Source organism: Asparagus officinalis, chromosome 4, assembly GCF_001876935.1.
Source record: "Asparagus officinalis chromosome 4, Aspof.V1, whole genome shotgun sequence".
NCBI lineage: Eukaryota > Viridiplantae > Streptophyta > Magnoliopsida > Asparagales > Asparagaceae > Asparagus > Asparagus officinalis.
The window spans coordinates 33378326-33392900 of NC_033797.1; the positions used below are offsets into that span (position 1 = coordinate 33378326).

A 14575-nucleotide genomic window follows, 5' to 3' on the forward strand; every position below is an offset into this window, starting at 1 on the left:
CAAGCCGATACTATTTTATGTACTAGCTTTATCATGTATATGGTACGTGTTCTTGGGACCTAGCCTTAATATTGTCCCCATACTATTTTATGTACTAGACTATCTTGTATATCATACGTGTTCTTGAGACCTAGCCTTAATATTGTCCCCAATATCGTTATAAAATAGACAGGGCTCAGCGAAAGAGAATTTTAGTGTGTACGTGAATATTGCATGTGTAGTTAACTGAATGATTGTTTATTTACTTTAATGAGTTTAATGAGAGGGATGTGTTTGAGATGCTTGATAGTAATAAGTTGATTGTAAGAACATTCCAAATTATGAAACGCTAACGCCTCGTTTGGTACGTGATAACAGAGTTAAGTGAGAATGGAAAGAATGTAGGAATAAAATGGAATAGATGTGGGAATGGAATGCACATTTTCATTCTCATGTTTGGACGCGTTCAGAGAAAATGGGAATGACAATTTTATTCTCATTGCCATATTTGGTATCATTTGTTCACAAGTGAGAATAAAATTTAGTTTTCTAATAATGTCCTTACAAATACACAGGATTTTTAAAACATAAAAATATTTTAAAAATGACTAAATAATTTATTTTTTAGAAAAATAAGTTTTATAGAAATAATATTTTTCTTATACAAATAATTTTTTAGTTGATAGTTATATTTTGGTACACCACCTTAGCAATAATTTTAGATTTTTGGCTTACTAACTGCAAGATAATTTTCATAGAAATATTTTTGATTATAAATAATTATAATTCTATATTTTTAATTTCTAATGCTACATGTCTATTACTTGTACGAGCAACTAATGCTACTAGCATCACTGTGCACAAACGTATACAATAGACTGAATTCCATATGCATGCTACATGATTTACGACTGAATTCTATGTGCATGCATGAAGAGAGAGATCAGAAGAAAACACTAAAATTTGAAGGATTAGAAAAACATGTTAACTTTTAGTCTGTATATAAAACTTCTATGAAATTTCAAATGCACTTTTAACTTTCAAAAAATTATTTAGCAATAGAAAACATGTTAACCTAGAATATTTGAAGGAATAAAAAATATCTTAACTCTAATTTAAAACATAAAGTTTCAATCTCATCAATTAAGCACATTATTTCTTGTTGTGAGTGTTAGATTTGGGGGTGGAAACCAAACCTCCGACGGCGGAGGAGCTCCGACGAGCTCCAGGATGACGCAGGCGAGCTCCGGTTGACCAGGCGACAGGCGGCGAGGTCCAGGCGACAGGCGGCGAGGTCCAGGCGACAGGCGAGCTCTGCGTTCGCACAGCTCTGCGTTCGACTGCCCCCCGAGCTCTGCGTTCGCCTGCCCCCCCCAGCTCTGCGTTCATTAAAGAAGAGAGAGAAATAGAGAATTAAAAGAGGGGTTTTAATTGTGGGGTATTTATTCTCAAGTGAGAATTGAAAGGGTTCATACCCTTTGATTATTAACACTGTAGCTACAGTGTTTATTTGAGAAATCTCAGTTTTGAGATCTGCTCCTAAATTGTAATTTCTTGTTTGATTAATAAGAAATTATCTATGTGGCTCCCGAGGACGTAGGCAGTTGCCGAACCTCGTTAAATCTTGGTGTACTTTTTTCCATACTGCGTTTCTGTTGCATTAGGGGTTTCTGTGTTAAATTCCCAACAACTGGTATCAGAGCGCGAAACGATCTAGAGGAAGTCAGATTCAAGTGGGAGCCATGGCCGCAGATGAAGGAAAAATAAGACTTGAGAAATTTGATGGATCAGATTTTAGATTCTGGAAAATGCAGATAGAGGATTATCTGTATCAGAAAAATCTGTATCAACCACTATCGGAGAAGAAGCCGAATTCTATGAAGGAAGAAGAGTGGAACCTTCTAGATAGACAAGCGCTCAGAGTTATCAAATTGACGTTGACTCGCAATGTTGCGTTCAACATAGCGAAGGAGAAGACCACGGCAGGTCTTATGCCAGCTCTCTCAAATATGTATGAGAAGCCATCAGCCGCGAACAAAGTTCATTTGATGCGGCGGTTATTCAATCTGAAAATGGCGGAAGGCGCGTCAGTAGCACAACACCTCAATGAACTTAATACGGTTACAACTCAATTGAGTTCAGTTGAGATTGAGTTTGATGATGAAGTTCGGGCGTTGATACTTTTGTCTTCCCTACTAGAGAGTTGGAACGCTACAGTCACAGCTGTGAGTAGCTCGTCGGGAAAGAAAAAGTTAAAGTTCGGTGACGTTCGTGATTTGGTTCTCAGTGAGGAGATCCGATGGAGAGAGACGGGTGAAGCTACAACCTCTTCAGTATTGCATACAGAGTCAAGAGGTAGAAATTCAACCAGAGGAAACGGACGAGGAAAATCAAACTTCAGAGGTAGATTAAAGGACAGGAGGTCCAAATCAAGGAATCCAAGCAACAGCTCGAAGGCTATCGAGTGTTGGAATTGTGGAAAGACCGGGCATTACAAGAATCAGTGCAAGAGTGCACAGAAAGAGAAGGATGCGAAGGCAGAGGTGAATGTCACTTCCACTTCAGGAGGAGACGACGCATTGATATGCTCTTTGGAGAGCAAGGAGGAATCTTGGGTGTTGGATTCAGGAGCGTCGTTCCATGCTACCTCTCAGAAAGAATTCTTCGAGAAGTATACCCCCGGAAATCTTGGATACGTATATCTTGGTGATGATCAACCATGTGCTATTGTGGGCAAAGGCGTGGTAAAAATTAAGTTGAATGGGTCAGTATGGGAGTTGAAGGATGTCAGGCATATTCCCGACCTGAGAAAGAATTTAATATACGTAGGCCAGTTGGCTGGCGAAGGATATACCACGACCTTCCACGGAGATGATTGGAAGATCTCAAAGGGCGCAATGACAATTGCCCGAGGCAAGAAGACTGGTACCCTGTATATGACAGCAGGTGTACGTTGTTTGATCTCAGTTGCAGCAGGCAATGAGACTTCAAAGCTGTGGCACCAGAGACTCGGTCATATAAGTGAGAAGGGGATGAAAATCATGCACACAAAGGGAAAACTCCCAGGACTGCAGTCAGTAGAGATGGATATGTGTGAAGAATGCATACTTGGAAAGCAGAAGAGAGTTAGCTTTCAGACAAGTGGCAGAACCCCCAGGAAGCAGAAGCTAGAGCTCGTTCACTCAGATGTGTGGGGACCAACAACCACCGCGTCCATTGGTGGAAAACACTACTTCGTGACTTTTATCGATGATCACTCTCGGAAAGTGTGGGTCTACTTTCTGAAGCATAAGTCAGAAGTATTTGAAGCTTTCAGGAGATGGAAAGCTATGGTTGAGAATGAGACCGGTCTGAGAATAAAGAAGCTCAGGACCGACAATGGCGGTGAATATGAAGACACCGGATTCAAGAAGTTCTGTTATGAGCACGGGACCAGAATGGAGAGAACCGTGCCCGGTACGCCTCAGCAAAATGGTGTAGCTGAGCGGATGAACCGAACGCTGACAGAGAGAGCCAGAAGCATTCGAGTACAGTCAGGCCTACCGAAGCAGTTCTGGGCAGAAGCGGTCAACACAGCAGCTTACTTGATCAACCGAGGTCCATCGGTTCCATTGGAGCACAGAATACCAGAGGAGGTATGGTGCGGAAAGGAGGTAAAACTCTCACATCTTAAAGTTTTCGGTTGTGTAGCTTACGTGCATATTAGTGATCAAGGCAGGAATAAGCTTGATCCCAAGTCAAAGAAATGCACTTTCATCGGCTATGGTGAAGATGAGTTCGGCTACCGCATTTGGGACAACGAAAACAAGAAGGTGATCCGGAGCAGAGATGTGATATTCAACGAGAAGGTGATGTACAAGGAAATGCACAAGACTGATGACTCAGAGAGCGAGTCAATATTTGTAGATGCAGATGATGTCCCGAGTAACCTCTCGGAAGAACCCAATGCAGAGCGTCCTCAGCAAGAAGAGCCTGTTGGACAAGATGGTGCGCAGGAGCCCGACGCACCAGCTCCGATATTAAGAAGATCTTCTCGTCCTCCTGTACCCAACAGGAGATACATGAACTATCTGTTGTTGACAGATGGTGGGGAGCCTGAAAGCTTTGATGAAGCTTGTCAGTGTGGAGATGCGAGCAAGTGGGAGCTTGCAATGAAAGATGAGATGAAGTCTCTCATATCAAACCAGACGTAGGAACTAGCTGAGTTGCCCACGGGTAAGAAGACACTCCACAACAAATGGGTGTACCGGGTGAAAGAGGAGCAAGATGGTTCCAGAAGATATAAGGCCCGGCTAGTTGTCAAAGGTTTCCAGCAGAAGGAAGGAATTGACTACACCGATATTTTCGCTCCCGTGGTGAAGCTAAATACTATCAGGACCGTGATGAGTATTGTAACAATTGAAGATCTTCATCTCGAGCAGTTAGACGTGAAGACGGCGTTTCTTCACGGAGATCTAGAAGAGGAGATATACATGCACCAGCCAGAAGGTTTCTCAGAAGAAAAGAAGAAGAACCTGGTGTGCAGACTCAAGAAGAGCTTGTATGGCCTGAAACAAGCCCCAAGACAGTGGTACAAGAAGTTTGACGGCTTCATGCACAAGGAAGGTTTCCAGAAGTGCAACGCCGACCACTGTTGCTACTTCAAAAGATATCAGTCCAGCTATATCATCCTACTGCTGTATGTTGATGATATGTTGGTTGCAGGAGCAGATATGGAGGATATCAAGAGTTTGAAGCAGCAGCTGTCAAAGGAGTTTGACATGAAGGACTTGGGTCCAGCGAAGAAGATCCTTGGAATGCAAATCACGAGAGATAAGAAGAGAGGTCTCTTGCAGTTATCTCAGACGGAGTACATCAACCGTGTTTTGCAGAGATTCAACATGGGCGACGCCAAGCCTGTGAGCACACATTTGGCCAACCATTTTCGTCTATCGAAGGATCAGTCTCCTCAGTCAGAAGAAGAGAAAGAGAGTATGGCTCAGGTTCCTTACGCCTCAGCTATCGGAAGTTTGATGTACGCAATGGTCTGTACGAGACCAGATATTGGCCATGCAGTGGGAGTGGTCAGCCGGTTTATGTCGAATCCAGGAAAAGCTCATTGGGAAGCGGTCAAGTGGATTCTGAGATATCTACGAGGCACCACACAGAAGTGTTTGCACTTTGGTAAGGGAGAGGTAGAAGTGCAAGGGTACGTAGATGCAGACTTCGGCGGCGAAGTTGATCACCGAAGAAGCACCACCGGCTATGTATTCACCGTTGGAACTACAGCTGTTAGTTGGATGTCACAGGTACAGAAGATCGTTACCCTATCCACTACAGAAGCTGAGTATGTTGCAGTGACTGAAGCCAGTAAAGAGATGATATGGCTTCAAGGTTTGTTGACAGAGCTGGGATTCAAACAGGAGAAGAATGTTTTGCACAGTGATAGCCAGAGTGCGATACACTTGGCGAAGAATTCAGCATTTCATTCTAGAACGAAGCATATTGCGCTTCGGTACCACTTCATCAGATCCCTGTTGGAAGATGACGTGTTGAAACTGGAAAAGATTCCAGGAAGTAAGAATCCAGCAGACATGTTAACAAAGACGGTGACAGTTCAGAAACTGGAGTTGTGCGCAACTTCAGTTGGCCTTCATGCATAGATGATGAGGGCGGAGCCACACAGGAGAGGAGCTTGATGAGATAGCCTGATTGACGGCGGTTTGATCTCCAAGTGGGAGATTGTTAGAAAGGGGTGTAGATCAAACCTCAATTCCGGCGAGGAGCTCCGGCGAAGCTCCGACGAGCTCAGATGACCCGCAGCGCGAGCTCCGCGTTGGTCAGGCGGACAGGCGCGAGGTCCAGGCCCCGACATGCAGCGCAGCTCTGCGTGTCGCCACAGCTCTGCGTTCGACTGCCCCCGAGCTCTACGTTCGCCTGCCCCCCCGAGCTCTGCGTTCGCCTGCCCCCCCCGAACTCTGCGTTTTTTTTGGGCGAACCCGATCTTTGCGTTAGGTTATTCCGCTGGCGACAGGCTGTCGCCAGCTCATCCACCTCGCCTATAAAAAGGCCTCCTAGGGTTTCGCTGCTGCGGTGCGATTTTCCCCCTTCCTCCAATCTTTTTTCTTCTGGCGGCTGCCCTAAAATCGCTGCTGCGATTTTGTTTCTTAATCCCCAGCTCCAACAGTGATTGAAGGGGGATTTAAGAAGAGAGAGAGAGAGAGAGAAAACTAAAGAGGGGTTTTAATTGTGGGGTATTTATTCTCAAGTGAGAATTGAAAGGGTTCATACCCTTTGATTATTAACACTGTAGCTACAGTGTTTATTTGAGAAATCTCAGTTTTGAGATCTGCTCCTAAATTGTAATTTCTTGTTTGATTAATAAGAAATTATCTGTGTGGCTCCCGAGGACGTAGGCAGTTGCCGAACCTCGTTAAATCTTGGTGTACTTTTTTCCATACTGCGTTTCTGTTGCATTAGGGGTTTCAGCGTTAAATTCCCAACAGTGAGTGCTTGAAAAAATTACTGAAAAGATTAGGCATATATGCTTCAATGGAACTTCAAATCATACATATCCCAAGATAAAATATTTACTAATCTAATTGCCAACAAATTACACAATCAAGTCGCCAAAAGATAAAAAGTTGCTGTAAAGTTTCGGTAAAGATTAGCCACACATACATATTTAAAAAAAAATAATGGTTACCTAACCGAGTTGCGTCGAGTCGAAGGCGGGATTTTTTTTCTACTACAGACGCGATGGAACTAGGACAAAGTCGAACAAAGAATAGTATTTTAATATTTTACATTTATTTGTATATTTGTTTGAGCAACTAATGATATTATTTCTATAGAAATAATTTTTCATATGAGAATTTATATCTATTCGTATCTTTTAAGGAGGGTATAATCGAAAATTATTTGATTATTTTATTACCACTTAAGTGGGAATATCAATTTCTTGTTAAATGGTTGGGAATGACAATTCCCATATAAAGTTTGGTACGCATCGTGTTTGATTGAGAACTGATAAGAAGTGGGAATATCAATTCTAGCGTCTAAAAACACATCGTGTTTGGTACGCATGAATAAAGAGTTGGAATTGCATTCCATTCCCACTCATTCCCGCGTACCGAATAAGGCGTAAGGACTGTTTGGTTGTTTTTTGGCAAAATGTGGGGAAGTTATTGTATCTAGGAAAATATATATCCATCTAGACCTAACTTTGCAGTAACTTTAAAAGCCCTCCAATTTAGAGAAATTTACTAATAGAGCCACATAAGCTTTTTGGATGTCCCTTGACCTATTTGCCTTGTCAACAAAACAAGGTAAATGATCCAAAGTTAATAATGTATACCCCACAATTCAACCACTTTCCAAAGTTTTCCTCTCAAATTACAAGCCACCAAACAAGCCAGAAGACAGTTGCACGAATGACGTAATGTATTAATGAGTTTATTTTTAGTGGTTTTATAAATATTATACTTCGCTTTTTATAATTTAGCGATGCTACTTGCCCATAAGTCTTGGCTCCGTCACTGATCACTGAATCTCAACGACATATGAATCGGATATAAGGGGAAAAACCTTCAAGCTGTCCCTTTCCTGATGGTGAAAATCAAACTCAAAGCTAATTATTTGAGAGATCAATTAGTAACAACTTTCTCTCTGTGCTTAGAATATAACAACAATTTACCCAAAAAAAAAAAAAAATCTCAAAAAAAGGAACAGAACTAGCCCTCCAATTCTCATAAAAGGACCAGAAATAGCAAAATGAGCATCCGTATCCTCTTTATTGTCACACTTGCTCCAACATTGCATCGGCGAGGACCCTGCAGTGAGAAAAATAATACTATTGTGATACCAAGTACAAGAATCACAAGTTCTAAGGACTAGCATAAACACAGAGGCATCAAAGGCCTAATAACAAGGCTTTTCATTCCAGCAGAAATTTTGATACACTGATCCTCAAAAGCTCAGATACATTATCTACAATGAACAATATTCCCAAGCCAACATTTCAACTTCCTTCAGAGCAACAAAATTGAAGGGAAAACTATTACATCAAATAATACCAATTAACCGGCCAGCTAAAAATCTTTACAGTCCACATGTACATATTTTCCGATGATGGTATTCCATTTCGATGATGCAGACTTGAGAATCCAGTTGGTCGAAGAAATTGCTTGGTTTCAGTAAGTGATCTCTCGACCAATTATTAATATTGGAACAATCAGTAAATTGAGCCAAGGCCCCTATTTTTATTTTTATTTTTTTAAAAAATTAATACTGCAACAGTTTACGGAAAGTCAATCAGGAAGGGTTTATCGTATTGCTACCTGAGTTTTTAGGGAAGAAACGCACACAGTGACAGTCAAACTTCATGACGTTCACAAAACTATATAGACCACCCAAAAAGTATTTCTTCACTTTTAAGTAAGGGTTCAAATTCCTGCATCAAGGTATGAACGCATTTGCTGCATTCTTTCAGCTTCATTCATTTCCCTCTTCCTCCTCGTAGTAATTTGAATGTTGAACATTTTTTTTAGTGCAGATTCACATAGAAGCTCAATTTGGTTCTCAACTCCCAAAGAATCAGTTAAATATCAAGCTTTCTTGACATAACATTTAGTGGCCATTTAAAAAGCTTCATTGGATAGGCTAAACTTCCTACCAATCCCAAAGCAAATGCAGATTCCATGCCTCTTATATTGCTTTCATTCATTAAAAAAATTCATAAACATGACCCTGCGAAGTTGTAGGTTTCATGAATCCCATATCTGGTTTGCTGTAAAATCGATGATAAGGCGGCTCAACAAAGAGCATTTTCCATTGCTCATACAAGAAAAGAGAGGTAAAAAAACTCTCGTTTACACTGGAATCCAAAATGGGAATTTGATAGAATTCAGTAAATTTTTTTCAGATTTTTGTATTGTATCTAGTAGCTCTGAACATCTACCAAAAGGGGGTAAAACATCTGAAACAAGCATTGAGACATGCCCAATGCTAATGAGTATAAAGAATCAACTATTTGATATTAATGTAGCTAAACCCCATGCTTGTTGTCATCAGGTAACTCTCCGATGGCAGCAAAAATAACAAATCTTTCAACAGGTAAAGTTTCCAAGATGTTACTTTGTCTTCTCCAAAGAATCTTATAGCTCCAAAACCTAAGATAAACTGATACAAAATGTCAGGTAGGGAATATTAGTCATAACAGTTTCTTACTTTAATTTCTATACATGAACAAAAAGGAGGGAGAGCGGATCACCTATGATGGTTATTAGAAGAATATCAGTTCTTTCATGAAGATTCTTCATTATTCTTAAAATGGAAGCACATCTTGACCATGATAATGAATCATTTGTATACCTAATTTCACGTCACAAACGCAGATACTTCAGCTCTTCGTATAATTTTACCAAGAAATATACACCTTCATTTGGGTGGTGAATAGGGAGGAAAACAACATCTCTCAGAAGAGATTGTCACCGACATAAATTCCTCAAGTTAATATATAGCTCTAGTGATTCCTTTTTAGACTACTATAAATTAAACCATATAAGTCATACCTGAGCTGCTGGTATAAGGTTGTGGCAAGTCAAATCACAAGGATACGGGCAGTCCACTTCCTTAGTGACGTTTCTCTCAAAGTACCAATCACCAACCACCTCTGCGATAGTCTGCAATTAACAGAGTTTTATAAAATAAATTGTAAATTTCTTCATTACATTTGAAATAAGCTGAAGTAACTCTTAGTAACAGACCTTATTGTGCACTCTTGGAGAATCAGGTGCAAACCATGTCTCTTGAAGCTCACTTTGGCAATGAGCGAAGCAGGAATTTATGAACATGCCACCATTCATAGAGTTCTCAAATCGTCTCAATGCCGCCAACATTTTGTATCTGAATCCTGTAAAAGGCACACTTGAACTAGGTAATTGAAAGTTGAAAATGGTTAACATGCTGATCATTACCGAGAGGCAGAATTCTCTTCGGAATGGATGTGGAAGTATAGTGAGCGGCTAAGTGAATATAGAGCTATATTCTTTTCACGGGACTTCGCATAAGTTCTTAAGGTCATTGGAGGGATGAAAGGGGATAAAAAAAGAGAAGGCAATATAACAGAACAATTATAGGACGCCTTCAAGCAGTTTAATAGAACCAATATATCTTATTTCTGTTTTTCTCTTAATAATTGAGCAAAAATTTAGGGAGTACAAGTCAAACGCAAAAACATTAGTGGTAATCTGTAATTACATGTCTATGGAAACATATTGGGTAAAACAAGCTCACAGAATAAGTGGAAATTAGTACATTATTAATGGTCATTTAACACAATATACTGCAAGTAAAAAGAGCATAACAGAATATTAAACTGAGCAACATACTGTTAGGATAATGAAGAGTTATTAGTCATTTCAGTAGATCACCTAGAGCCACAATCTTCTAATTGATTGAAAAATTCAATAAAAATATTAAGTAAAGCTGAAAATTAATAACTGATTGATGATAAAATTAATAACCTTGGAGGATATTGATCTGATCTCCTGTACATTCTGCTGGGTTTAACTTGCAATGGTTCCAATGCCCACGAGGATCAGCGGAAGGTGGCACAAATATATGATGGAACTGTTCGCCATCAGCAAGTCACAGTCTAGTTAGATTAAGGATTCTTCCAATATACGGATACGCCATCGAAAATCCATTTGCATATTGATTTAGAACACGGATATAAGATAACTCTTACCTGGTATACATCGTAGGCTGAATTCAATATAAAATAAGGTGTTCTGATGTATGGCAATGAATATTGCGGAAAGAAACACTGTGGGGAGAAACAAAATCTTCACTGTCTGAAATTTAACTTCCGAATTTAAGATTACTAGATAAAAGTAAGTCAGCTGTGAACCTGATACGGGTAGTCCTGAAAAGAGGTACAAATTTAAGATTACTAGTTAACTAGTTAACAGGAGGTCAGATGTGAACCTGATACAGGTAGTCCTGAAAAGATCTACAGATTGCTTGTAGATTCTTTTGTACGCCCTGCAAGATATCCTTAATTGCAAATAAGCAGCAGATTTATCTAACATGCGGAAATAGACTTAATATTTTATGCACTTCGATTTTCAATTCATCTACTTGATACTGGAGAATGCTAGCTGACCTGCAAGTTGACTACACCACGGAAGAAGAGACTTATAGTGTTGTTCCCAGTTATGTCTCCACTGAAAATTTATAGAGATTGCAGAAGTTCAATAAACAATTTTTTATGGAAAATTGAGAAGGCTTGAAGTTTCTATCATAACAATGAGAGCAAGGTGTGAATCAAGCAGTACGTTAACTTACACGTCTAAGAAAAATCCTGCATCACTCATGCACTTGATACTGGCATTTGGTGGGATAAGTTGAGCAAGATCATCACAGTGAAGAAATGTAGCAAGGCCACCGGCAGAACATCCTGAAAGAAATACCTAAACAGTTGAAAGAAGCAAAACGGTTTAGCAAAAAACATTAAAAGACTTATGAACCTGAAAGTTGTGATGAAAATTGCAGTCAAAGCGGATAATCAAAAAATATTCAAAGTCATACTATGAAATTGTGGAACTATATTAGACTTAGTAAAGAAATATGCTAGTTGACCTGTGAAGTAATGTGTATAATATATGTGCGCATTATAGTGTTTATCTAGGGAGCGGTCACGGCAAGTTTGTAAAAGCTAGGGTATGGGGACACAGTTATATGAATATATATGTTTATATGAGAACAAGGATGAGAACGCCTATAACAGCTTTATGTTTCTTTAGTTATATAGATTTTAAATTGGAAAATACTAGTTTTTGAACTAGACATCCAAATGACCCTTCAAATTCATAATTCAGAAGCTGACCTATGTCCAACAAGTTTCCATAAGTGGGCGCAAAGTGTGGGATATATGTCCCCAAAATGTATGGCAAATGCTTTAAAATAAGACATGCATTGTATAATTGAATACATGCCCGAATAAATGCATGCATTTATGCAAATAATGTCCAAGGAGTTTAGGTGTAAGTACATGTTGGGCACGGGTATGGCTTCAGATTAGAAGTACCTAGGTAACATAAGTGGTTATAGAGACCACACAACAATCAATCGTGATATGTTTGTTCGTTCATGGAAAAATTAAACTATTTTCAAAAGGGAAATATCCTGCATCTTGGAACACCCAAAAAGAAATAATGATAATAACAATAAGAGAATATGATCTTTGATGTTGTTGATCCAAATTGCGCATCAAGTAAAGCACAATAGGAATAGAGGAAAGATATTGATTATGTCCCAACAAGAAGCTTCAGCAATCAGCACTGATCAAGGTATTTTGAAGTTCTGCTTCTGTTTAGAAGAGTTACATTACTCTATGAGACAATTCGTCATACACATTGCATTCTCATTGGAGCAAATATTCAATGTACTTTTATCTCCTCACTATAAATTGGTATGTAACGGTTAAATTACGAGAGGATTCATTGCTTAAGCATGAGAAATATATATATATATATATATATATACATATAAAAGCTGTATATATTAACCTTTTGGGCCAGCAGAAATCCTTCTGAGAACAGATCAACCATTATAGCATCCCATATTCTTTGGCCTCTGAAGAAGAGAACTGTTGACTGCATTAACATTATACGACAAACATTTAGACGAATCGGAAAGAGTAAATTCTTTAAAAAAATTCCATTAATATTGACCTACTTCTCAAATAACTATCAGTTAAGTAGTTTTTTCATGTCAGTTACCGAAAATTTAAGATGAACAGGAAAGTGCAATAAATGGTTAATATTTCCTAGAGCAAGATAATCTTATAATAATTTTCTTAGGAAATAATTAAAGTCTTAATAATTAGAGGTTAATATTTGTACTTGTAGTGAAACTGTTTGATCTTTAGAGGGTGTTTTGGAGGGCTTATTTTTTGAAGCTTATAGGTTATTCTAGCTTTTGAATGGCTTTTGACTTTTATGATAAAAATGCTACAAAAATTATTTGGTAGAACAATAACTTTTTTTTGTTAAAACTTAGCTTATTTAGTTGAGTTTATAGGCTAGTTTTTAAAAATTTTGAGCATAATAGCTTTTTAAAGTGAGGCTTATAAGCTAACTTATTTGCTTTTTTTATCAAACATGTAGATATAAAAAGCTAACTAAAAGCTAGTAAGCTTTTAAAACAAAGTCCTCATGGAATGCACTTACACCATTTTTATATTCTGAATCACCACCAAATGAAGCACCATCACAATACCGAAGTTTTACCCTGTTCCAATTATAGAAATCTACATGGGAAAAAAAACGTTTATTAGTCTATCTTAAAATATGGGAGGAATTTTTTTTTCCTTTTTTGGCTAAGTGGGTCTGCTTCTAATTGCAAAAAAAAACAATATGATAATTTGAAGGATAATTTAAAAATACTCTTGATTTAAAAGTTACTATCAGGAAAAAGACCAAAGTAGAAACGTTTCTTAGACTATCTCCAACAGGAGATATTTGGGGGTTTTTTTTGCTCCAACAGGTGGCTTTTAATGTGGTGAAATGGAAAACCGGAACCCAAGGGGTGAATATTTCACCCCTGGTTTTTATGAGCGCGTGGGTCCCGTGAATAGTGATCATCCCATGCAATGTGCCATGTGTCAAGGCTTGATTGGTTGGTGATTTTTGTTTTACTCCTAATTTTTAAATGATATTTTGAGAGATAAATACTAGGAATTAATTTATAATTTTTATAGCAATAATTTTTATTTTTTGAGCTCTATAAATAGGAGATAAATACTAGGAATTAATTTATAATTTTTATAGCAATAATTTTTATTTTTTGAGCTCTATAAATAGAGATTAGTCTTGTGTAATTTGATAATTTTTATAGCAATAATTTTTATTTTTTGAGCTCTATAAATAGAGATTAGTCTTGTGTAATTTGGAGATTAGTCTATAAATAAATGAGTTATATTAGTAATAATAATAGTAGTAGTAGTAATATATATGAAATAAGAAAAAGAAATGAATAAATAAGGTGGGGTATATATGTTGGAATGATGGGGTTATAGTGGGTCCCAAATAAAGTAAAAATCTTTTGAAAAAACTCCTGCTGTAGAGATGATAGAAAATGGAGATTATTGAATTATGTGGAGGGGGAATAAAGTGATATGGCAGGAGAGAGAAGGTTAAAATTTCGACTCCTGCTGGAGATAGAGAAGGTTAAAATTTCGACTCCTGCTGGAGATAGTCTTAGTGTCATTTTGACAATTTCCCTTAGAAAACAATTTAATCTAAGATAATTTAGGACCCTGAGAAAATGAAGAAAACAAAACTAGCTTAAGACAAAAAAAAAATTGATCTAACAAAATCAGCTTAAATCCTAATATGATTCTTTATCAAGCTAGGACCAATTTTAAGTACACTTACCAAACAGCCCCTTATAGCCTGTTTGACAACCTCCAAAAACGGGGTCAAGTTTGAACATATTTATGAAAGAATTTTGTTTGGATAAAAATAGATTAAAACTGACCCGATTTTACCTAGGCTAAAAAACCCTCGCTAAATTGATTTTCTTTTTTTTTCCAAAACCCCCTCTCTCCCCC

General features: G+C 38.2%; 1 protein-coding gene across 5 annotated transcripts in view; it reads right to left on the reverse strand.

Moving 5' to 3' along the window:
* The window catches only part of LOC109837142 (pectin acetylesterase 9), a 9556-nt gene continuing 2600 nt past the window's right edge, over positions 7620-14575 (reverse strand). Inside the window, exons 4-14 of one of the 5 annotated variants that reach the window (XR_002246193.1) lie at positions 13194-13273; positions 12531-12617; positions 11308-11432; positions 11126-11186; positions 10948-11016; positions 10709-10786; positions 10485-10590; positions 9726-9871; positions 9531-9641; positions 9230-9330; positions 8762-9128 (exon numbers count right to left, since the gene is read on the reverse strand). Coding sequence is in view for 3 of the 5 variants with exons in the window: in XM_020405255.1 (XP_020260844.1) it covers positions 7707-7790; positions 9531-9641; positions 9726-9871; positions 10485-10590; positions 10709-10786; positions 10948-11016; positions 11126-11186; positions 11308-11432; positions 12531-12617; positions 13194-13273 (947 nt within the window). In the remaining 2 variants the exon portion in view is untranslated. Of the gene's footprint in view, positions 7791-8761; positions 9139-9229; positions 9331-9530; positions 9642-9725; positions 9872-10484; positions 10591-10708; positions 10787-10947; positions 11017-11125; positions 11187-11307; positions 11433-12530; positions 12618-13193; positions 13274-14575 lie in introns of those variants that run through there. The other 4 variants (XR_002246192.1, XM_020405255.1, XM_020405252.1 and 1 more) reach the window with 4 other exon arrangements.